The sequence below is a fragment of the Lepisma saccharinum genome, chromosome 26 (genome assembly GCF_977018435.1).
Source record: "Lepisma saccharinum chromosome 26, izLepSacc3.1, whole genome shotgun sequence".
NCBI lineage: Eukaryota > Metazoa > Arthropoda > Insecta > Zygentoma > Lepismatidae > Lepisma > Lepisma saccharinum.
The window spans coordinates 44,786,187-44,813,138 of NC_139254.1; the positions used below are offsets into that span (position 1 = coordinate 44,786,187).

Below are 26,952 nucleotides of genomic sequence, written 5' to 3' on the forward strand. Positions count from 1 at the left end.
GGGAATTGTTTGGAGAATGCTTCATTCCATACTAGTGTTGTAAAAGGGACTGCTTATTTATTTTAAAGTGCTGAAACGCTGATGATTTTTGTATTCTGTGCAAGTTTTCTTTTTCCTTTTTTTCCTTCTCCGTCAACCACATCATCTGTAACAATCAGTAATTCAGTGGTTTCGTAAAACTGTAACCTCTTTCTTTTTTTTTTTTTTGTTCGTAATAAAATATTGTTATAAAACTCACCTTCGACGTTTCATCAACAGGTTATGGGCGCAGATGGACGGAAATCTTTGGTGAGTAAAAATGAAACGACATTTTACTTTTTGCTTGTGACTGTGATCTATAGAAATGAGTATGATTTTTTCTTGTGTAAAAACATTAATGCATGTTCCTGTGCAAAGATAGTAAATATGGCGGATGGTGGTGACAGAATAACCATTATAATTTTGAATGATATGGATTAACAATTACGGAATGATCAAAATACAGGATGCTACTGATGCATAATGGCGCGTGTGAAAATATCAGTGTTCTGAAACCACAAGCGGATGCCTTGACAGCAGACGGGATTCTTTGAGAGCTCAAAGCCACGGCAACAAATGGTCTCAGTCAAAGATATCAAGCTCTTTCTTTCTTATGTTCAAGAAATATAGTTGAAACCGGAGGCCTGCACGAGACCCGGAAGAAACCCATCCACAAGGAGTCTCGCCTACAATAATATGCAACACGCATGTCAAGACAGGTGTTCGACATTGCGCAAGCAAGCTTCCCTTCCACAGGCCTCCATGCCTGCCAGGTTTCTCTCGTTACCCGGCTACTAAGAAGTCATGTGAGACTTGATGTAGTTCCTGCAGTCAGATGCGAGCATCACTTTCAGTGTTTCCAATGGCCATTAAATTTCACTATGTATGGTAAATGGTAAAGTGCTCCCCTGTGCTATGCACCATGCCATGAAGGCGTATAGGGGTGTGGGGTTAGGGCCCCACACATTCTTGATCACGGCTAAAGGTGGGGGTGATGTGATCAGCACCACGTCCCTGGCATGCTTTACCCCCTAGAGTTTCCTCTAGGTACCCACTTTATACGATGCTGGGTGGGTGCCGGAGCTGCTTGAACAGGTGGAAAAACCGGGTTCTCCCCCGCTGGGGAGATCGAACCGGGTCTCTCGCATTGTAGTCAGATGCCCTTACGACTGAGCTACCGCGGCTTATTCACTACGTATGGAGATATTCGAATTTATTCTAGTCACAGGTGCCTTGAAGTTGTATATCTGTTAGATTTTCTCAAATTAGTTTCATTATTATGTCAAACAGACTACCACATATTTTCCAAATTTGTTTTGAAGATCTTGAAATAGGTTTGTGTGTTTTGTTCATTTTATGTCACATTTCTGGTCTTGAAATCTTAAATCTTCTCTCGGTTTAATTTTTACGTTGTTTGTTTGTTGAAATGTGTAAATAGCATTGCCTGCTATTTGCACCCATCTGAAGATGCAAGCTAACAATTTCTATATATTTTGCATCCTGTTACTATCAATGTGGTCTGTTGAACTAGATAACTCACGACAACGTGAGAGAATGACCATTTGTTGAAATAGATGGCAATATACAAAAACCTTTTGTAATGTAAATTCTGATTTCATGTTCCATTTTATGGACCCCCGTGCTTTAGTGTTCAGCATCATGTGATATCAGAAATGTATTGGTTGAAAAAGTACTACATTTCACCTATATTGAGTATAAAATTCCCTTCAGAATGAAATTTACGAAAACGAAAGCAGCTATCTTTGTGCCGTAGAGGGGATAATAATAACACTAAGCAAGTACGAGCAATATAACTTTTCAAAAAGGATGAGGGATATCTTAAGCAACTAATTCGGATATCAAATTGGCAAAATTACACCAGAGAGAAAATCTGTAGCAACAGTTTTCAAAGTTCTTCAAAAAATAGTTTGATTAATTGATGTGTTTTAAGTTCACTTTATGCACAGTAAGGCTAATCAGGACTGGACGTACGATTTAAAGTGGGATCATAACCTCCATGTGCCTCCACCGGGCATCGGACCTGGAGCATCTTGATTACAAAATGACGACGCAACCACTAAGCCATCGGAGAGGCCCCCCCCCCCCCCAAGTTTAATGTAGAACAACCACCAGTCACACAATGTTCCAAAATATTTACAATGGCACTTTTTTGCGAAACTTGGTTCGTACTCGTTTACAGGTGTCAGCAGTGCTGGCAATTAAAGGGGGTGCCATTGCCCCCCCCCCCACCACCACCACCACCATGCTTTTGAACCACTGGCTGCCGCCGCCACTGGGTGTCGTCATCATCATCATTTGCTGTTTTCTTCCTCTGGCAGGGTCGGCATAGAAGTCAAGCTTCTCCATTTTTTTCCTGGTCTTCCACTACTCCTCTCTTTCCACGGTGTTCCAGTCTTGTCCTCTTCCACTATCTGCTCTTTCCACTGACATCCTGGTCTCCCCTTTGGCCTTATTCTCACTCCTTGTGCATGGTAAGCTCTTACTGGAAGCTCTTACTGGTAGTCTTTCTGCATCCATCCTCTTCATGTGTCTGAACCATCTCATCTGTGCCTGATCTATCCTGTCCTGAAGCTTCACCACACCCACCGTCTGTCGGATCTCCTCATTCCTTATTCTATTCCCTTCTAGTCTTCCCCAATATACTCCTTAAAAAATTTCATCTCCACTGCATGCATCTTTCTTTTGTCTGTCTCTGTCATTGCCCAAGTCTCTGCTCCATACATAATTATTGGCACATAGTATGTGTTATATATTACCTTCTTGGTACTGGGTGTGAGTGATACAAATGTTTTCTACCACGAAAAAAATCTCTGCAATTTCAAATTAATAAAAGTGATGAACATTTCAAGTGCTCTTTGAACAGTTTAGAATCTAAAAGTTGGCAACAGTGACTGCATGACTCATGTATCTGGAGGTGGTGCAACACCGGAATGAGCGTTTGCTGCAGATAAGCAAGCTAGGTCTTGCAATCTCGCGATCTTCATTGTTAATGGAATATATGGGAGAAATAAAGAATTCCAATACGGGAGCCGGGAGGGTTAAAAGAAAGTACGGAAGTTTCCAGGAAATAAGGGAGAGTTGGTCACTCTAAGATTGGCCCATCATGTATGTCCACCAACTAGGAAATGCAAACCTTCAAAGCACATCTTCGATTTTTGATGACTGTAGCAAGTGCAACATTTCTGCAAAATTTCTTACTTGTGTTTTTTTTTAAATTCAAAGTCCTATTTTTCCTGCACCCATACTGCTAATTATAACCGTGACCCTGCATCCTGTAGCCTCTGCCTCTATACGAGCAAGAAAGGTGAATAGCTGTGGCCCAAGACAAAATTTCAGCTATGAAATGACAAAATTGTCTAGACTCTTTTTTTAACAGAATTACACTATTATTATTCCTTGAATTTTGGGAATTATGCATGAATTTTTTGCTCCGGGAATTATGCGTGAATTCTACGTGGATTTTTCTCCGTAGACGTCAAAAATTGCAACTTTTATTAATCCAAATGAATTCATACATTTACAAATGCCCCGAAGCAAGTTTTCACAGTAGCTTTTTTTTATCAAGGAAGAAAAAGAAAGCTGCCTGGAGAAAAACAGAATTCTCTCGGTCCGTTTACTTTGTTAGTGCCCTTTGCATTTGACAGGCGGATTATTGCAAGATGATAAGAAGTTAATTAGGTAAATTCGAATTTGAAATTCTTATACAATTATGAATTTTTCGTGGATTAGTATAGTCCTTAACATTTGTGACTTATATTTGTAGATGTATTTCGAGTCTTGAGTATGTGAAATTCCAAATGTAAATTCCTCACCTTAAATTGAATATTTTAAGTAGTATATATACTGTTTAATTGAATTGAATTAGAATTTTTGGATTCAATGGTGTCACGTAAACCCTTTATATTGTTAATATACTCGTGCGTGTGGGTGGTGAAAGGCGGTAATAAGTTTGCCTTGAAAACCTGGAATTATGGTCCTAGAGAGGCCACCCTGAATTACTACCAAGACAAAAGGCTACTCACAAAGCTACATTAATTGGAAGAGATATATTGCAATGTTACGAGGAAGATTATGATGAAGCATTTGCTCCAGTTACAAAACATGCAAATGTAACAAGGGCTATTTGCAGTAAATGCATTTCAGAAACTTATCCTATAAACACATCGATGTAGAATCTGCAAATGGAGGTTCAGAGGATTAGTTGCACATGGAACAATGTCCGGGGTTTATAGAAAAGGGAAAATAATCTCTTGAACCTAAGTTAAAGCATAGTCTATATAGTTTGAAATAATCTGCATGTGCTTGGAATAAATAGGTTAATCCAGCATTGTTGAGCTCGTGAATTTTCCTTTCATGTACTCAAGGACAGAATAAGATGGCTCATATCATGTATTTTGATTTATGGGAATGATTTCTTAGTGGCAAGTAAATACAGTGGACTCTTTTTAATTCGAACTTCAAGGGGCTACAAAAAGAATTCGAATTAACCAGAATATATACAGAGCATTCCCTGACATTCGCTACGAGACTCGGCGGCAAGTGGCCTGGCTTGTCTTTCCTGGTGAACGGGTCCGCGACAGTCGCTTATATTAAACATCGTAAAAAAGTTTAGAGTAACAGGGTCAGTTCTGAATAACAGTGGAAAGAAAAATGGGGAAATAAAGTATACAAAGACAATCCGCACACCATCCGTGAGTTAAAAGAGAGTATTGTACGAAAAATCGGGAGAATTACAGTAGACGAACTTGCACGTGTAAATGCCAATTTCCTTCGGAGATGCCAGAAATGTGTTGCAGCAGAGGGACATAATTTTCAACCCCCTTCTGTAGTCAAGGTTAGTACACAATATGAAAACTGTAATTTTAATAGCAGACTCTAGCGACTGTCGCGGACCCGTTCACCGGGAAAGACAAGCGCTGATGCCGGGCTGCTTGCTGCTGAGTCTCGTAGCGAATGTCAGGGAATGCTCTGTTTATATTATTATTATTATTATTATTATTATTATTAAAAAAAACAACAATGAAATAACACACTGTATTACCTATAAAACTGCATTAATACGCAAACAGTACACCTTACCTTACAACTGCTATGTATTATCCATATCTCCATCCAGGAACAGTGATTATTTTTCATTCTTTTTCATTCCTCTTTCTACCTCTCTAAGCACTTCAACTTTCTTATCTAATGTTAAGCTACTGTACGCACCACGTTTCAACATTGTGACTCCGCTAAAGCACACAGACAAATGACCCCTTCTGTCCGGCTATCCGCTCCCCTCTCAACGTGTTTCTGAGAGGGTGAAGGTCACATTCCTCCAAACAAAAGCTCTGGGTATTCCCTCTGCCCTATCTTATCTGCCGTCGGCATATCTGTTAACCATAAAAACAACCTTTTCAAGAAGAAAAGGGGGATGAGTCATCTGTTGGAATTTCTTACGTAGCAACCACTTTGGTCTTTCTTGGAAAGGTTTATGTTAAATTATTGGAAACCTGACTTCGAATTATCCAAATTTAACCTTCAAAATTCTAATTAAGTAGTCATTCTTAACATTGTTTTAGATAGGGGTTTTAAGGGGAATGTGCTTTCGTTTGAATTATCCAAGTTCGAATTAAAGAGAACGCACTGTACATAAATATATTACAAATTCAATCTATGAACATCTTGTTAAACATATAGAGATCAAAGGTCATAGTGATTCTTGACCCTACTTGGGGATTCAGATTGAAAGAAAAGAGGGATGGTAGTTTTTACCATCACCAAAGATCCAAAATTTGATGATATTCTAAATGGAAAATGTTTAGTCACCTGTGCAACACCATTCTTAGTTAATCCTGAAGATGAAGAAAAGGGTATGGTATTTGACAATACACTGTCCAGACAAGCTGTTGGGACATTACATTGCTCCTGTATTTTTACAGCCATGGGAATTTTGTGTCTCAAGTACAGTCAATCAATGAATCAATGTTGGGAAGCAGTTAAACATGTTATGTATTCATGTTATGAGACTTTATAGGCGGTAAGATACATGATACACATGAAACATGCTTAAGTATCCACGTACCTGTTTATTTTCCTCAATTACTTTCGATGACCAGTGTTGCCAACCACATCGGAACTTGTTATTTGCTTGGCGGGTTTGCTAGTCCAAACTAGAGTATCCATAATTTTTAATCTGATAGTAGTGGGGATGCTATCACTGGATTGTATTCTGTATCGTCTACTATTGCTCAGTTTTACATGTTGGAGTAATGGGAGTGAAATATGGCACAGCAGATAATCCAGCGACAGCAATGTACCTAGCGGCCATCAGTGGGACAGCTCGAACCGGAAGCCGGCCAAGCGGAGAGTTCTGATGTTGATACTTAAGCATGTTTAATGTGTATGAGGTGTGACGAAAAAAAAATGATTGCATAAGTGAAAAACAAAAAGGAGTTGGCAACAACAGTTTTGGTGACGTCATATGACACCCCTAGTCTATCTGTACTGCAAGTTTGGACTCGCTCGGTCTCACCAGTTGGGAGTATTGCGTCATTGAGTGAACACCTGCAACCGTGTTCTGCCGAAAAAATGTCTGGTGTGAAAAGGGAACAAAAAATCAACGTCAAATTCCTTATGAAACAAGAAATCGGCAAAAAACATAAACATTCCAAATGTTAAGTGAGGCTTATGGCGATGATACTTTGTCTAGGACACACGTGTTTGAATGGCATAAACGGTTTTCGGATGGATGGGACAGTGTAGATGACAATGAAGGCCCACGAACTGCGATTACGGAACAAAACATTGCAAGAGTTCGTGAAGTTTTACGAGGTGACCGAAGATTGAGTGCTCGTGCAGTGGCTGAGTTAGTTAACTTGGATAGGGAACTCTATCGACACATTTTAACAGAGGAATGAAACATGCGTAAGATTTGTGCAAAGGTTGTACCAAAAGTTTTGTCAGATAACCAAAAACTGTGTCGTAAGGACTTGAGTGAGGACATGTTACAATGCCTTAGAAATGAGCCAAGTTTGTTGGAATCTGTTGTTACTTGCGATGAGATGGATTTTTACCTATGACCCTGAAAGTAAGTTTCACAAGGAATTTGATGTTCACTTTTCACACAAGACATTTTTTCGGCAGAACACTGTTTCAGGTGTTCACTCAATGACGCAATACTCCCAACTGGCGAGACCGGGTGAGTCCAAACTTACAGCACAGATAGACTAGGGGTGTCGCATGACATCAGTAAAACTGTTGTTGACAACACCTTTTTGTTTTTCACTTATACAATCAATCCATTTTTTTTGTGTCACACCTCTTATATTAATTTTATGCATTATTATCAGGTACGTGACATGTAAATTTGTACCTACTAGCAAAGAGGAAGCAGTACTGGATGGAGATTCAGAAAGTGATAATCACAAAATCCTATTAAAATTTTACTATTCTGTATGCAAAATTGGAAAAGGCTGACTTGTTAAAACTTGTTTTTCTTAGTCAAATGAGATTGGTTGTTAGTTTTATAAGGTGTGGAGCATCTTCCAAACTGTGATTTATGCCTGGTTTTTGTTTGATATATGTCCAGTGTCTTGTATTTCCTCACCACATTTACCATTTCTCAAAACATGAATTTTAACCTTTTTTCCCATATGTGATAGTGAATTGATACTCATAACTGCTACCTCCAAATTAAATACCACTGTGTTGCTGATTGAGCATGATCTTGGAATTGATTCTAATCCCTCCTGGGTGTTCAGTTGCTTTGTGAGCATTCATTATTTTCATCATACATAATCATTGTCATGATTAGCCCAAAAGTTTAGAAATATGATGGAAGTCAAATAAGAAAATTTAAAGAAAATAAAATTACTTCTAGATTAAAAAGAGCAGTATTTTTTTTCATTATGAGTCCATCTGACAGATCAAGAAAAGTTGTTTTGCTATTTTGTGTACCTTGTTTCTGTCACAGGGTTAACTGTGATGTATACAGAGTGGTCACAAAGTGGGCCTACCCGACTTTATTTTCGATGCTATAATGGTTTTATATTATCAATTAAGCCAGTTTTCAATCGCGATTTAAGGACAACATATTCGTTCTTTAAATGTCACTGATGTGTGTTTTTCCAGCAGCGAGCAGGATGGTCACGTCTCAAACAATTTCACGTGCTTATAGACATTGGTGTTTTTCATGTTGTTGTTTTTTTTTTTCATTTAAAGTTATGCGTTTGTGTTTCTGAGCAATTGTAACACTTGTACACCAACTTTACTAGATAGGAGTATTAAGTGCCTTTAAAACAACAAGTTTTAACCATTAGATACTCTTAAAGCAAGTTAAATATGTCTGGCTGCCTCCAAATCATCGCAAATACTGAATGACAATAGACATTCTTTCCTTCATTGTAAAAGATTTCAGGAATTACCTTTTTCCATGCTGTCTGTTGTTTGGAAGGTTTACATTAATGCTGGGGTATAATTTTTTAGTGCCCACGGTCATTTTTCAGAATGTCTTCGTTGAGAAGAAATTTCCCCATGTATCACCATTATTTATGCTGTCCATTATTTAGATCTGTTGCTATTCAGAGGTGTCCATTGGAAGTTTCACTATATATTAATGTACAGCACAGAAATTGAAACACATGCTACCAACATTTATCAAACTTGTTGTTTGCATCATCAAGCTTTTCACATCAGAAGGAGATCATATCAATTTTTTTTAAGAGAGAGAGAGAAAGGAACCTCAATTTTACGTTCCCTGACTTTAAATTTTCCCGCATCTCAAGTTTTATCAACTTTTTCCCCTTAAAAACATGAAATTGAGGAATTGTGAGATCATCCCTTTTCTTATGGCATTTTTTTTGGATGAAAAGTTATTTTTGTGTTATGTTGTATTCTTTATATGAAGAGCAGGTATGGATTGATGGGGAGGGTGATAGGGGCCCTCCCAACATCAGGTTTTTGGTTATGCTATTATGAATAACATTTTTGAAGACTCAAATGTCCTGTCTTTTATCACCAAGTTTAACAGGCTCGAGAATATTTTTTAAGTTTGATTTAAGCCCACTTTTGCTCATGATGGGCTCATGGGAACTGGACCTACAGTTTAAATTTGAATCCGAACCATTGCGCAAGATGCCTCAAAAGGGGATTAAAAACGAGACCGCTACAGAGAATGGGCTTTTGTTTTTTTGTTTATTTATTTTATTCCTGATATTTGATATTTCAGTTTACCGTGACAATGTGAGGAATTGTGGTAATAACAACATACAATAATAACAATCTATTCCCCTATTTTTTGAAGGGGGAAAAACACTATCTGTAGAAAGTATTTAGTTCCTGTTTACAGTACTATATATTGTTTATACACAAAAGTGCAAGTGTAGGTTAGAATTGATTCTCTGTTAGGTGAGGCACCAACTGAAATTTGCCCCTCCCAACTGTAACTTCTGGATCTGGCACTGCTCAAGATGAATGAAAGATTTCCAAATCCATTATCATTAACACGGTTTTCTGTTTGTAGTTGGTAGTTCTCAAGAAATATAAAGGGTCTACCAATTTGAGCATCACAACTTTGAAAGAGTGTTGTGGCAACACTGACTGAAATGACGAGATTGAACTGTGACATCTGTGTGCAGTAGTCTGTAGCAAGTTGACATCAACAATCTGTTTTTCCAACAGGACAGTGCAACTTACCACATAGCTCGCTAACCAATGGAATTATTGCAGGATAAGTTCCCCGGACTAAGTTCTGTCCAGAAAGGGTGATGTGAACTGGCCACCAAGATAATGTGATCTAACCCCCCCCCCCCCTGGATTATTTTCCATGGGGTTATGTCAAATCTAAGGTCTATGAGACTAAGCCACGCACAGTTCGTGACCTGAAACGGAACGTGAAACGAACCATTGAGGCTATACCGCTCAATATGTGTGCAGACCTGCTGGAAAATTGGACATTCAGAATCCATTCCACCCACCAAAGCAGAGTACATTTGAACGACATATTGTTCAGAACTTAATACCATTGCTTGCTCTTCAAAATAAATAAAAATATGTCATTATCACTTGTGGTTTTCATTCTATCTAATTTAAAGTTCTGGCGTTCAAATTGGTAGACCCTTTATATCAGGGTGTCGACCAGTCCTGTAAAACCTGAAAAATCAGGGAATTTACTTTTTTTTGGAAAACCCTTGAAAATGTACTGTTTTTCTGGAAAAATGAACATTTTTGTAGTAGTGCACTGAAAGTAAGTTTTTGAAAAAGACAAGGAAGAAATTTAAAATTTGTTGTGGATAAACTATACTTCAGTTTGGTAATACTGAGTATTACCTGTAATTACAGTAGAAGTTCCATATTAAGTACTCCAAGAAAAGGGGTCATGTTCTGAACTACCTTCAAGCAGAAAGCTCCTAAAATGAGTGGCGGTTGGAATTTACTACTTTCTTGTTGCAATTTTTGCATTGTTTTGCTGATATTATGATTAATACATATATTACTAAATTTTACTGTGATTATATATTATTTATGCTATAATTATGTTTTTTATGTAAAATTGTTTCTTTGTTTACTGGACGAGTCCCCCCAAAAATCGTTCATCAAAATCCCCCCAAAATAATTGTTCATCGTAACCCCCCCTCCCCAACACACACACACAAATATAGTTTTGGATAAACATGCAGTAACTTATTTTTATTTGAATGTCGATAATATGATTTCATTTTTTAAATTAAATTTTCGAAACATGTAAGTTTTAGACAATGAAAACTGACAGTATGTTACAATTATCCAATCAGTCGTAGCACAGAAACACATACAAGCAAAACAAATCGTGCCTGAAATCATCAAAAAATAAAACTGAAGTCTACATGTCCGGAAGTTCCGAGTCAATTCGGAATTACCACAAAGAAAACACCAGACATTGTTTACCACTGACTGAGATAGATACCAACAATCGAAAGGCGCATGACTTTCGAAACCTTTCATTGCAGTTGAAATTAAAAGACTAAAAAAAAAGAAAAAGCACGGCTCACTTTCATGTTTGCTAACATAAAACATACAAAAGTACTCAGCATCACTGCCATTGTTAGTATACTGAACCTTGTTGTTAACAGTTTGTCTCCTTGATTAACCCTGTATTATTATTGCGAACAGCATGTCTCGTCTTTCAAACCGATTCTAAAGGCGTAAGAGTTTCATTTCAACCCCATCGTTGTGATCACCCACAGGTAGTTAGAAAAACTAATAACCATAACCAAAAATCAATAACAAATCAATCAAATGAAATGATCCCCCCCATTTTGGTGTGACGATACATAGAATTGGTAGCTAAACTATACAGTTTTGTCACCCACAAAAATTCCCACGATGCAGTCACATCATGAATCCCCCCTGTGGCCACCCCTGGCAAGTAATACATAAAACTTCACCTAATAGTCAATTTCTGTTCAGTTTCCCTTCTCACTATTACTTTTATAATGTGAAGCGAATATTTTAGAAGCTTGACTAAGTGGGATTCTAACTCTGGTGTTTAACTAACATTCTTACATACGTACATGTTTTAATACATGAATTGCTCTAATGACTTGGTCTTGAAGATGGTGGTCTAGAAAACCTGGAAAAATCTAGTCTCATATGAATTATTCTTCCTCGAATGATGAAAATAAGATTGGAATCCTTACTTTAATTTCTGTGTCACCATACAACACCAACAACTGTCTTTAGTAACATTTTGCTCATGGAAACCTCACAGGAGAGAAAAACCTTCAAACCCTGACCCCATAATAATGTAATTTGCAGCATGTATTATAGTGCATCAAAAAATGCTGATCAAGTTTTCTTCCTACACAACCTACTGGTTAACATGACAAGGATAGATGTGGTTTCATACACAATATGATGCCAGAACATTAAGAAAATAATTGTTATTTTATATTATAATTTATAGTAAATGTAACAACATTTTTCTTGTGTGTGTTTCTGCAGGTGATGACAGCTGACAGGCGAGAGTACAGCAGGAAACCATTCCCAGACATGTCTGTTCCTCCTCCACCTCCCGGAGTGCCTCCGTTCGACATGCCTCCACCTGGAATAATTCCTTCAATTGGAGGGTGAGTATCAAGGTTTCCAGTGCATATATTATTACCTAATATACAGAGAGAAACTGTAACTTTGTAACAGACTAAGCTAATATTGTTGAAATTAATATAGAATTAACACTTTAACAATTTTTGCATAAAACTTCAACAGGTTGTAATTTGAATTTTATTGGTGCCTCACTTGGAGGGCTAGAGCCGTGGTGGTCTGGTCAGTAGGGTGTCTGACTGCCGAGCAGTCAATTCCCAAAGTGGGTGATCTAAGGTTGGAACTTTTCCAGCCTTGTCCCTGCACAAAGCAGCTCTGGGACTCACCCAGCCTCAATCACATCACCTTCAAAATGGCTGAGATCGAGAACGTCTGGGGCCCAACTCCCACATCCCCTAAATGTGCCTTCATGACATGGTGTGCTATATGCACAGGGAACTTTACCTCACCTTGGAGGGCTACCTCAAAATTTTAAGTAGGGAACGCAGTGGACAGCTCTCATAATGACAAAGAATTTCTTGTAGGAAACATTATCTGGTCTGTGGTTTCGGCTATGACTTCTGAATTGGCACCCAAAATCTAATTAACACACTTTCACTAGCTTATTATTGAAACCAATCATGAGATGCACAAACATGCATTGGACAAGTCAGAAGGTGGTGTTTTGATGCCTTGGTGGTTGAGCATGTGGAGCGGCCAATCCACAATTTTTCCACCTCTGACCAGTTGATAGGAAATTTTGTACAATTTTTTTCTTCTTTGTCAACAATGAAACATAACAGGTTCAAATCCACACACTCCTGTTTTTGTTAGGTGAACACATAAGTATGATATTTACCGAGTACCAAGTTTTGTAATAATGTAATATGTAATTATATTACATCCCTGTAAATATTTATGCAATGCATACTTCAAGGAATGCTTCCTTAGCTCAGTTTGAGTTTTCTCTGAAGCAATACTCAGAAGAGGTGGGTGGGTGACTTTTTTTTTTCCAGGGTGAGAAATTATTTGAGATATATACAAAACTGCTGTGCATTGACTTGTAAAATTCAACATGGACAAACTTCTGACAGGGTGGCACCTACCCTGGATCTCAGTTCAGTATTATTCAGTTGATTAGTGTAATTTAAGGCAAAAACTTCCTTCCATTGAGTTTTGCATCATAAGTTGTGTTAACACACACTATGAGGAATTTACATAATAAATATTCATTATTTAACAGGTCGTTGTAGATAATTCTCATTCATGTTCTCTGTTGTTTGTGTTTTGTGCTGCACATTGAATATTTTTTTATATATCAACTTACGAATATGTTCTACTTCACATGATTCTGCACATTCTACATGGCATCTGATTGTCTATTACTACTCTAATACGAGGGTCATTCGGAAAGTAACTTCTGTTTAGGTATAAAAGAAACACCAGGACATTGTGAGACAGGGTGGCGACAGACCTGGAAAACCGGGAAAAGTCAGGGAATTTGAGGTGTCAAAAACAGTCAGGGAAATGTCAGGGAATTTCGTCTTCATTGATTTTTTTATTATTTTTTATTTATTTATTTAAAGATATCGTTATGGAACTCTGCACGGGAACAGGAAATCTCGTTCGTACATTTCGGCCTCAACTTTTAGGCCCCTTTTATGTACAACACAACCACGGCGCCAGAAACCAGTGATGGCAGGAGGAGAGAGAGATAGAAATTTCTCTCGCTCGGGTTTCTCGGCGGGAATTTTAAATTCGAACACTCTTTAGAGGAAAATTGTTATAACTCGGGCACTATGGGAGCAATCTACTTCGGATAACTTTTGTTTTGCAGATAAAATATCAACGCTTGCAACCGTGTACAATTCAGAACGCCGGACTGAAGAAGCGGGGCTTGGGGGCACGTCCCCCGAATTTCAATGGAAAAACAAAAATCTGGAGTTTGCCCCCTTTTCTCCCGCTATTTTGGGGAGAAGATGCAAACTTTAGTATTCTTTTCAAAGAATGAATATTTCTCAAGAGAATGAAACATGTTTCATGTTCTTGGGTGCCATACAAGTTGAATAATAAGCTAAAACGTGATTTATTTATTTTTTTACGAAAAATAGGTAATTTGCATTTTTGGAGGAAAATTGTTATAACTCGGGCACTATGGGAACAATCTACTTCGGATAAGTTTTGTTTTTCAGCTAAAACATCAGAACATGCAACCGTGTACAATTCAGAACGTCGAACCGAGGAAGGGGGTTTGGTGGGCGCAGGGGCGCCGACTTGTCAAAATTATTGGGGGGGCTCTGATCACTGAAATAAATGAATGATGACTCGCTCCCTCTCTTTTCTAAAAAATAAAAAATACGTCTTCGTATAGCAGTTTTTAAGCAGCTATTATATTCCTCATGCAAATGAAATGTAACATGAAAAAAGTTTAGAAAATGTTTCAAAGTCTCTTTATGTCTATTGCGTCTGCTCATTTGTTTTTTAGATAACAATTAACATTTTTATTGAAAAGTATGTACTTACATTAAGAGACCAACCTAAAAGTTTTATGCCGACCTCGGTGGCCGAGCGTGTTGGGTGGTAGACTCAACCTGCTTTGATCCAGAGGTCTCGGGTCCGAGTCCCGGCGAGGGCATGGGCATGTTTTAATGTCCGCAACAGACATGTGATGGGTTGCAAATAACCCATAAAATAAACAATATTTAACAGTTTTATTTAATTATTTACATAAATGCTAACACAAATCGCAGGAAAATGGTTTTACTTTTTTGTTCTTGCTACAATATTTTACTTTTTAAATTTAATTTTGCAATAATAAAAACAAATAGCATGTACACTAAGATATAAATTAACATACACAACAAAAACATATGAACATGATCTAAAAATAAAGCAAAAGTTGCTCTACGCAGTGGGTTATTTTTTATGAACTCATTAACGAGCGGTCTCAGGTCCAAATTATCAAGCACAGTTTGATGTATGTGAAGTACCACTAAGCTGCTTAGTCTCTTCTACCTCATTGTAGATCTCAAATATGTCTTTAGTCGGCTAATAACACTGAATGACCTTTCGGCTGTGGCTGTCATCACTGGCACAGTGCTGAGGACCATCATGAGTTTGGCTCCTGGAAGGTGATGTCTTCCAAAAGAAACTTCCTTATGTCACGCATGGTAGTTAGAACCACTTTCTTCTGTTTGGCAATATCACCAAGCATGGACATGTGTAAGGAGAGCCTATCGGCATCCAAATCTTTGCGAAAGAATTCTCGCGTTTGCTGAAACTTTGTTGTGCAACTGTTCACAGCTGAGATGCATTCTTTCTCTACGGCTGTTACTTTTTGTAGTCCTGTAGATTTATGTCCTTGTTTAACACATGATTTATGTGTCACACACGTCAGTGTATATTGATTTATAATACTATTTTGGAGTGTAGAACTTGTGATGTTGGCAGCATCAGGATTTTCAAGTCTCTTAGGGACCTGACGTTGCCGGGGCAATTCTGGCTCAACGAGGCTCGGTTTGCCCTCTGTGCATTTCAGCCAGAACTACTCAAAACACATTCGCTTTTCTTGAAAGATGTCAGTCAAGTATTTTAGTTTTGATTCTACTTCTGTAGAACCAATGCGTTGAGACTGAATCTTACAGTTTACCTCTTCTATTTGACCCATCACATGGCAGTAGAGGGAGAGAAAGAAAAATGTCTTGAAGTGAAGCATTGTCTCCAGATAGCCAGCACATTTTAATGTTGCGTCAGTAGAATCCTCTTCAGAAAAATTCTCAAGAAAATTGAGAAGGTTTTCATAGTTCCTTAAGATCTGTTGCATACTGGAGGCTCTCAACGTCCACCGACGAGGGCAAAGTGGTCGCAGTCCAGTATGGCCAGCCTTCTCATTCACATCAATAATATTTCTAAATATTTGCATTCTTTTAGGGGATTCCCAAACAGTCTTTAACAAGTCGTTGGCTAAATTCATTATGTCTCTGATTAATATATGTATAATAGTAAATAATAATTATATACTTAGTATATAGTTATAAGTTATGTGTTTTGCTGTTTCCGGTCATAGCCCCCCCCCCCAAAAGTTGATGGTTTATCGGTCTCAGCCCCCCAAAGTTGATGGTATAGAACATTTCAAATGTGTATTTAAAGTTAAGTTCATGTGGCAAAATTCAGAGTAAACTTTACAAGTGAAGAAAAATAATACATTAGATCCTCTTAAGCAAAATTATTGGGGGGGCTCTGCCCCCACATCATTAACATTGGGGGGGCTCGAGCCCCCCGAAGCCCCATGGAGTCGGCGCCTATGGTTGGGCGCGACCCCCGAATTTCAATGAAAAAAAAAAAACAATAATCTGGAGTTTGCCCCGTCTTCTCCCGCTATTTGAGACGAAGGCCCGAACTTTAGTATTGTTTTCAAAGAGTGGACATTTCTCAAGAGAACGTAACATGTTTCATGTTCTTGGGTGTCATACAAGTTGAATAATAAGCCAAAATGTGAATATTTTTTTTTTACGAAAAATAGGTAATTTGCATTTTTGGAGGAAAATTGTTATAACTTGGGCACTATGGGAGCAATCTACTTCGGATAAGTTTTGTTTTTCAGCTAAAACATCAGAGCATGCAACTGTGTACAATTCAGAACGCCGAACCGAGGAAGGGGGTTTGGGGGGCACAACCCCCGAATTTCAATGGAAAAAAACATAATAATCTGAGGTTTGCCCCCTATTCTCCCACTATTTTGGGGAGAAGCCGCGAACTTTAGTATTCTTTTCAAAGAATGAATATTTCTCAAGAGAATGAAACATGTTTCATGTTCTTGGGTGCCATACAAGTTGAATAACAAGCCAAAATGTAATTAATTTTTTTTACGAAAAATAGATAATTTGCATTTTGGGAGGTAAATTGTTGTAATTCTGGCATTATGGGAGGAATCTACTTCGGATAAGTTTTGTTCTGCAGATAGAACCATGCAACCGCGTACAATTCAGAATGCCGGACCGAGGAAGAGGGGCTTGGGGAGCGACCCCCCGAATTTTTTTTAAAAAAATGCAGTTTGTCCCCTCTTGTCCCGCTATTTTGGGGAGAAGGCGCAAACCTTATTATTCTCTTCAAAGAATAGATATTTCCAAAGAGAATGAAACAAGTTTCATGTTTTTGGGTGCCATACAAGTTGAATAATAAATGCCATAATGTGAAACTCTGTTTTTTTACCAAAAATAGGTAATTTGCATATTGCTCAGAAAATTGTTACAACTCTGGCACTATCGGAGCAATCTGCTTCGGATAAGTTAAGTTTTTCAGCTAAAACATCAGAGCATGCAACCGTGCACAATTCAGAATGCCTAACCGAGGAAGGGGGGTTTGGGGGCACGACCCCCGATTTTCAATGAAAAAATCATAAAATATGGAGTTTGCCACCTCTTCTCCCGCTATTTGGAAAGATGGAGCGAACTTTAGTGTTGTTTTCAAAGAATGGACATTTTTCAAGAGAACGTAACATGTTTCATGTTCTTGGGTGCCATAAAAGTTGAATAATAAGCCAAAATGAGATCTATTTATTTTTTACGAAAAATAGATAATTTGCATTGTTGGAGGAAAATTGTTATAACTCGGGCACTATGGGAGCAATCTACTTCGGATCATTTTTCAGCTAAAACATCATAGCATGCAACCATGTACAATTCAGAACGTCGAACCAAGGAGGGGGGGTTTTGGGGGCGCGACCACCGAATTTCAATGGGAATAAAACATAATAATCTGGAGTTTGCCCCCTCCTCTCCTGCTACTTTGGAGACAAGGTGCAAACCTTAGTATTCTCTTCAAAGAATGGACATTTCCAGAGAGATTGAAACATGTTTCATGTTTCCACCCAGACATAAGAGTATGAAGGTCCAAGAAGCACATCGATTTCGTAATCAGCACCATGATACCATATGGTATCATCAGGCGAGTACGACCTTACTCTGTTGATACCATATGGTATCGTCGGGTGAGTAAAGGTTAAGCCTCTAAATATTACGTGGAAAATGCATTGAATTATCATTTTTTTTGTCCGTATGGGAGTAGTAAGGGGAGTTGTCAACAGATGGAGGAGAGAGGAGCGGGTGGCGCCGTCCGATAGTTGTCGGACGTCTAGTAAGGCATTTTGTTGGGCAAACTGAAGGAACGTGGAAACAAATAGGTTGCATTGATACATACGATTTTTGTCGAATATTGCCACCCGACAAAGTATCTCACTACAACATGCGACAGAAATTGCATGGACTGCAACATCCAACAAAAATCGCATGCATAAACAAGAAGAGCTTTACACTGCAAATATGCTGCTGGAATTTTGTTACTCTTCTGGCTCACTTCACCTTATTTAATGTAGCAGTGCTTACGAAGGTTTTGTTTCATCATCCTGACGTATTACTGGTTTCGCACAAGTTAACATACATTTACAATGACATTCCACTTTTCTTAGATATCAAGAGGAATCCAACCAAATGGGATATATATTGAATACTATCACGAAAAAGTAAAACATCAATCTGCATTGGTGAACGTTATAAAAATTTGGCAAGTGCATGCATGCATACACTAGTATTGCATTGAAATTAACGCCACTCTCTGTCCTGTCTGTTTAAACTCGTGAGAGATTGTCATTAATCTCTCACTGAGTGAAGTTAGCGTCCAATATTATGAAATAAAATACTAATAATAAATACGTAAATATTTTAATATCATATTTACTTGAATCATTCAATCACTTTCTTCAAGAATTGACTTTTCTCTGCCAGCCCTGCTAAATTTTCACTTTCCATCTACTGATTTATACTAGGGGTGGCCAGAAAGTAATTTCCAATTAGTAGGGACATTGATTTTTCGCAAACGCCAAAACCGTGAAAAATGGTAATTGCTGTGAAGTTATGTTTAGGAATGTGCAGTGATGTCTGGACACATTTTTCGCCCAAAATAATGCAAATTTGGCATAAAATGCAAATTGTTGGCATTTTAAAGGATTTTTAAAAGAAATGTCCTAAAACAATGAAAAATTCCATGAAATCGAACATTCTTGTCTTTTCTAGGCTTAAAGAAACAAAATGTGCCCTACTGTGTACATAGAACATGCAAGTTTTCCCACATTTTATTCAAGAGTAAAGTATAATGCTTGTTATACATAGAATAATTCTGATAGCCACATTAAATAATGTATTTCCCACGATTTTTTCAACTTCTATCAAAACCATTTGCATCGCAGAGCAAAGTGGCAGGGTTCTAACAGGAGATCGAGTGCGTATCTACCGTCACACGGGAGCCACATCTTCTTATTTGTCGCACGAGATATGTTTTGAATTACCAAGCTAAGTGCACACCATCGACATTTGTCGAGCGAGTAATAATGGAGCTCAGTCGTTAGGGCGTCTGACTGCTATGCGAGAGACCCGGGGTCGATCCCCTACGGGGGAGAACCGGGATGTTTTCCACTTATTCAAACTGCTCCGGCTCCCACCAAGCATCATATGAAGCTGGTACCTTGAGGAAACTTTGTGGGATAAAGGTAGCCAGCAGTGTGGTGCTGATCACATCACCCCTACCTTCAGCCGTGATCAAGAAATTGTTAGGCCCTAACTGCACACCCCTACTATACACTGTCATGGAAAAGTGCACTTAAGTTTTACTTCCTCAAAAATCTGTTCCAACATATCAAACTGTTACGAAAATACGTAGACCGTGTGACCTACAATTTAAAATAATAGTTTAAAAGCACAATGGATTTGTGATTGTGATTTGATTTATTTTACTTCGCCTTTTGTGCCACTTTTGGCTAATTTACGAAGATGGGGATGAGTGATGATATGATGAAATTGATGAATGAACACTCACAAATATCCATGCCCAGGCCAGGATTCGAACCCGGGACCCCTGGCATCGTAGCGCGATGTGCTAACCACTCCCCCACAGGGGCCAGCAAAATCACAATGGAGTATTACATTTCGGTATATTTGTCAAATAAATGTTCTAAAACAAAAATGCGAATTTTGGGAAACGTAACACTAACAAGTCAAAAAAAGATAATGTCAATTTTTGGTGCCATAATATATCGGTATCTGTCACGTGAGATTGATTGATTTTGATTTTTTGGGTGCGTCGCCACTTACGGTCATTATGCACCCTTCAGTATATACGGGGAAAATTCCATTATTAAAATCATTACCTTAAAATTAAAAAAAGGGTTATGAAAAATAACTTTCAAGATATCAAACTCTCACAAAGAGGCGTAAGCCATGTGACTTACAATTTGAAAGAGTAGTTTAAAAACACCATGAAGGTATAATTTGCCAGAAAATGCACTAAAATGAAAATGTGAATTTTGGGAAAAATAACACCGTATAGTAAAAAATAAGAAAATACACCAATTTAAAAAAAATAACAAAATATCAAGGTTCCTACCGATTAGGCATAAATAAAACAAGAATATCAGTTGTAATTTATTGCATTAGTAACAGTGAGTCCTAACCTAATTTTTGGCATAATCACCACCGTTGTTCTGGCATTTGTCGTAGCATGGCACTAAATTTTGTATGCCCATGGTGTATGTGTGTGACAGCAAAGACTGGAACTATCTCTAGCGCAGTGTAGCTGTCAAATCCTTGTCCTGCCAGAAACCTCTTTAGTTAAACAAAATGATGAAAGTTGGTACATTCAAGACCAGGGCTGCACAGGGAGTGGTCTAAGATCTCTCACCTGAAGTGATGCAAAGGGCCCGTCTGTACTCAGCTGTATGGGGTTGTGCACATTCGATTGGCCTTCCGTGAATTGTCTGCACCATCGTCTGACCATACTATCACTCACGACGTAAGGTCTGCACACCTCACACGATTGCTGGTGGCTCTGTGCCAAATTCTGAACATGCAATGTAGGCTACATTGCAGTCGGTGGGAGACTGTATGAAAGCTGCAATCTTTAACCTAGAACTGTCCTAAAACGGCTGCATTGCAACTGTACCAGATTACAGCTACATGCCACTTCTTCCTGCCTGCAAGTGTGTGTCGCTCTCCGAACTCTAGTTCTGCGTATAGGCACAATTGGAGCTTTTTTCAGGATGCCCCTCGTATATGAACTTTCAGAAGCTTTTATTATTAGAGAGTTCATGTTTTAATGTGTGGTTAGCTAAATCACATACCTATACAATGCAATTCTATAAATTCCTTGCGTTAAATTTCTAATACCTACATACCCTTTTCGTCAGCCTTAATGGTATAACTGCATGTTGTCAGTTTCACAGTACTTCACTTGGATATACTGTACTGAAGCAGAAATCCCATTGATAATGTAAGGAAATATGACACTTTATTTTGTTCGATTCAATTGTTTCACTTATATGCAAGAGTTAAGTTGTTTGCTTTACAGAGAAGAGAGAAGTAGCTTTATGCATTGAAAAATGAGTCCGCACTCATGGTTCTTGCAAACAGAGGGTTCCAAACCTCAATGGAAATATCAACATATAATACCGAGAATGTATAAGGAGACTGATATATTACAAATTGTATTTCTTAATCAATCACTCTTCACTCTTATCTCATTTAGTCGTAACTAAAAATAATCAAGTATTTTATTTTAAACTTACTGAGTATGACAAAATTCCATAATCCTTCCCTAGAATTTTCTAAATTCACTATTTTGCAGTTTGAATTCAAATCATAGAGAATAGAGAAAGTTAATTTCATAGAAGATAATATTGGTACTTAATAAAACCATACGTGGATCTGTGCGAGTTTATTATTTCTCTTTGCAAAAACATCGATTTAGTTTAGTTTGTAATTGTCAGGGGAAAATGTAAATTTTGTCCTGGAAAACCTGGAAAAGTCAGGGAATTTCGTTTCTGCTTGTTTGTAGCCACCCTGGTGAGAGTTTTTATTATATACAACTGAAAGAGACAACTCTAAGCTTTTTTCTACATAAGCACTGTTTCTGTTGAGACACTTACCATATCGGTGAACAAGGTCTACAATACCCATGTCAAAGAAATCTGCCGCCTGTGCATTCAGCCATGCAGTAACACTGTCCTTGAGCTCACAGCAGACGATGTTGTTGTTGGTTCCATTTCACTCGTGTGCTGAAGCAAAAAGAGAAAAAGTTAGCAATTTAAAACAGGTGACGTAGCATGTTGAGTTCTAGCAATGTTCTCGTGCATGATAATGCTCGTCCGCATACTGCTGCTCGAACTAAGTTCCTTCTCCAACATTTTCAGTGGGAATTGTTTGACCATCCTCCTTACATCCCAGATTTGGCCCCTAGCGATCATCACCTCTTTTTACAAATGAAGAAGTGGCTGGGGACACAGGGCTTCAGCAATGACTTGGAGCTCAAGCACAGTGTTACTGCAATGCTGAATGCACAGGCCACAGATTTCTTTGACATGGGTATTGTAAACCTTGTTCGCCGATATGATAAGTGTCTCAATAGAAACGGTGCTTATGTAGAAAAATAGCTTACAGTTGTCTCTTTCATTTGTATATAATGTATATAATAAAAACTCTCACAATGTCCTGGTGTTTCTTTTATACCCAAACGGATGTTACTTTCCGAATGATCCTCGTAACATGCTCCAACTCATGAATTGCAGAGATATCAATGAAAATTTCCCAGGAGTGCAGATAAGCATTTCATCCAGTGTCTTTTGAAAAAGTTTCTGTCCAGAATCAGTTTTGAACTGATGCCCTTTCCCTTCAGAACCAAATACGATCCCTTTAGATCAGGCTGTTTATATTTTTCCTGAAGGTGAAATAAGTGGTGTTGTCTTGAAATGTAGCATTAGAATATGTAAAATGTTGGAGCATTAGACAAGGGAAAAATCCTAATTAAAATTGCATGCTAATAACATTGACACTATCAGAGAAATTATTTAGTTACTTACTGTTATGCGTTCTCATGCCAACAATAATTTTTCTTCTAGATTTGCAGGACATAGTCCGTATGGTGGAGAGTTCTACACGCCAGAAAGTGATCCATACTATCACTCGTATGAACCTACACAGGATTCACAGTGGTCTAATCATGTAAGTATAGTGAACTTATTTCTGTACATAACAAGCTATTCTACAGCATGTAATATTTTGATAAGGTAGAAATTCTACTTTAGTATTCTGAGAATTAAAAAAAAAAGGTACAGTATTCGCAGTTGTAAATGGTCAGGTTTTTTTTACTTGACTGCTTTTTGTGATCTGTTTTTGTTACTGTATTGTGGGGGATATAAGGTGACAGTTTGAGATATATGAGGGGATGCTGAAAAGTTTGTGGCCTGACCCAAAAAAATGCACTGGGAATGATGAAATTTCACAGTTACTCAACGTACTTCCCTTGAAGCTCAATGCACTTCTGGGATGGTGCTCCAGCTTTTGTAGACTACCAACGTTCTGTAGCAGTGATTACCTCCTGATTAGATGAAAAATCCCTTCAGGTGTTTTTGAGTTGGGGAAGGAAAAAGTAGTCTGATGGAGCCAGATCGGGGGAAGAGGATGGATGATCAATGCACTGCAAGCCAACTCGTGCAGTTTCAGCTGTGTTTGCAATGCTCGATGAGCAGGGGCATTGTCGTAGAGAAACAGGGCTCCCTAATTGAGATTTCCACGATGTTGCTAATTCAGAATCTTCATCAGTCAGGTGAGTTATGATGTGTAGTACTCTGCATTAACTGTCTGACCTGTGGGCAGTAATCTGTTAGTAAGTCCTTATCCCAGACTTTCTCTGCAAGCTTTTGTACTTTGAACTTCTTTGGGGCAAGGTGAAGGTGAACCAGAGTGCCGCCATTCCATCGACGGTTGTTGTATCTCCTGATCATGGTGATATAACCAGGTTTTGTCCTTGGTAACCAATCTTACCAGAAATTGTTCAGTGTGTTCAAAATGGGACAAGATTCTCCTGGAGACCTCCACCCCCATTTTGCCATGGGTCTACACATGTCCAGATCAGTGAATTATTGCACCAATGCATATCTGTGAAATGCCCAGTCTACCACATGTTTTGCTGATATGGGACAGTCTGCACGAATCAGGTCATGAATTTGATCAATGATTTGCGGAACAGTCACTATTTGTGGTCTTCTCACCTGTTGAGAATTCACTGCATTTAAACTGCCACTCACTTCTTCACAGCTGCATATGAAGGAGCAGAGTCCTGTAGGGTGTTGCCAATTTCCTCCTGGATCTCCTTTAGAGAATTGCCCTGGAGGAACAAGAACTTAATCACAGCCCTGGCTTCTGTGTCTGCAGCAGTTTTGGTAGAAGGACCTGCTCTGTCAAGGCATAATTTGACCTTCCTTCAAATCATTTGGGAACTTTGTCGGACCATGACCTTTTCAGCTTCTCCTTTATATTCACAAAGAAGTAGAGACCAGAGTACCTCACAGTAATTATATTTTATTCTTGTAATTATTATTTTTAAAAGCAAGTGGAAATGTTTTAAACAATAATGGAGACCTGTTTTAACCTTCATAAGAAACATTAAAAAGAATGTGTAAAGGCTGCTTATGCCATTGAAATCTCAGATTTTCTTTCAAAAATTCCAATTTATCACTAGACTGTAATTATATTGGTCAGTATTTAGTCGATTTTTTCTTGGTATTTTGGACAGTGACTTTGTTCCTTCAACTTGTTTCCATCCCTGTATTTGGCTTTTTGTCACAAATAGTGAAGGATGAGTACTCACTTCTTGTTTATTTGATAGGAGAATAGATACTGAGAGTACTTTATTGAAATATTTGTAAACTGAATGTTGGAAAATTTCTTGATCTATGTATTGATTTGAGAATTGAACAATACTATACAGAATGCTTTGTTCCACATTAATGAAATTTAATACTGTAGTACATTAGGTGACCATATAAACATTAAAAATTTACAAAATTATCATTTAATTTGATTTTTTTTATTTTTTTCAAAATTTGAATACTGTCATTAATGCTAGTTTCAAAATAATCATAGAGAACATGTAATAGGAAAATAGTTTTAATTTGGGTTGACCTGATGTCCTTATTGATTGACATTGATAGCTTTACTGATACTTGTAGTTTGTGTAATAAATGTGGTTTTTAAAATCAAATTTAGCATTATATTCACCACTTTAACACCGAAATGTCATTTTATATACTGCTTTTGATCCAAAAATGTGCCCAATTTTTGTACCGAAATCTTGATCATTTATTAACCATAAATATGTGCCTCTATATATGACATATTTATTTATTATAATGTGTATGTATTTATTTACTTTATAACATACTTGGGAACTTTACACTACGTTACAGTACATTGTTTACCCTATGCATTTTCGTTCGCGTGCCCACAGACATCCCAAGAAACCAAATACCAGCCAATTTTCAATACGTTTGCAACATAATACATGCAAGTACAGAGACTTCTCAAACATTCTGTAGAACTGTGAATATCACTGTCTTGAAAATGGTAGAGTATTTACTAAGTTTCCATGTAGGTTATAAGTTATGCAAGACCAATGGTTTTAATGACTTCTTAATTGTGTAAATGCTTCTTGCACCTCAAAGCAGACCTGGGATTCATCAGCCGCGGCGGACGGAAACCAGTCCGGCCTCTCTGGAATGAATGACACCTCGAACCAAGACTCTCAGGATGCATTCAGCTCTCGGGGATCCACGAGGGATGAAGATCACAGAGGAGACGACAGGGGAAGGAGCAGAGACAAGGACAGAGATAAGGACAAGGATAGAGAGAGAGAGAGGGATAGGGATAAAGACAAGGAGAAAGACAGGGAGAGGAAGGAGAGGTAAGATGACACTTTGGATGAAGTACAATGTTTTTCTGTACACTTTATTCGTTGTGCATTGGATTTGGATGTGATGTGCGAGTTGATAGGCGATTTGAAATGCATAATGAAGCTAGTTTCATTATTACTAATGGTTAGGGACATTGAATTTTTGCGATGCACGAAATCGCGAAATGTGAAAAAAAGATGCAATTTTGTACATTCTGCACGTAACTACACCCCCAATGATGAAATCTGAATGAGTTTTATTCGCGAAGTAATGCAAAATGTGTGCTTTTCCATGAAATGAACGCTTTTTCGCAAAATAACCGTGAAATATCATCAAATTAAGTAGAAAACACAAAAACCGGAAATGGAGGTTGTGCACGTAATCTGTCGATTTGTAATGAAATGTTTGCCTAAAGTTTCCTACCACTTGCAGCTGAAGACTGTTTTATCTTCGATCACATCAGGAAGACGCTGCAAATTGGTATTTCCCATGAACATAATCTCAGTTCAAAAACTTCCCTCCCTGTCAAGCTGCATTCCTTTCTTCCCCCGAATATGCAATTTAGAAATGAAGTGATTTTGTGTTGATGTTTTCATTTTGGTTGGACAGCTAAGTACTTGTGTGTGTGTACAGTATATAAAAATGAAGTAGTTTTATCTATTTATAGCTCTCTTGTATGTTGTTTCCTCTCATGATGAAAAAGTGTGTGCCAATTTTTTTTCCACCGCTGGTATATACCGCTGATCTAACATTTTATTTACCGCTCTCCTCAGTTTTTATTTACCATAAATTTGCCTCCCTACTAATAGTAATGGATCAATCCAAATTCAAAGTAAATATTTGCCTGAATATTATTTAATTTATTTGTATTTTTTAAAATTTATTTTTCTTCATGCAATTAGGTCATTTTTTTTTTTTTTTTTTTTCTCAGAAAAGGTATAGCCTAGAGCTTCGGGACAACAATAAAAAATGCTCTTAAGTGGAAAATTTTGGCCTAAAAATTCATATTGTATAAGGTTTGCCCGAGTGAAAGTGAGCCTTTTTTTTCCAGTATGATTATTTTGTTGAAAAATATGAACATACAGAAAGTAATAGTGATA

At 37.9% G+C, this 26,952-nt stretch overlaps 1 protein-coding gene across 4 annotated transcripts in view; it reads left to right on the top strand.

Annotated features, from left to right (window-relative positions):
• Nucleotides 1–26,952, top strand: part of LOC145979821 (uncharacterized) — a 65,120-nt gene that overhangs the window by 30,338 nt on the left and 7,830 nt on the right. For 2 of the 4 annotated variants that reach the window (XM_083112844.1, XM_083112846.1), the window contains exons 7-10: nt 259–288; nt 12,001–12,125; nt 23,021–23,123; nt 25,625–25,863. In XM_083112844.1, coding sequence (XP_082968970.1) covers nt 259–288; nt 12,001–12,125; nt 23,021–23,123; nt 25,625–25,863 — 497 coding nt within the window. The remainder of the gene's footprint in view (nt 1–258; nt 289–12,000; nt 12,126–23,020; nt 23,124–25,624; nt 25,864–26,952) is intronic. The other 2 variants (XM_083112845.1, XM_083112847.1) reach the window with 2 other exon arrangements.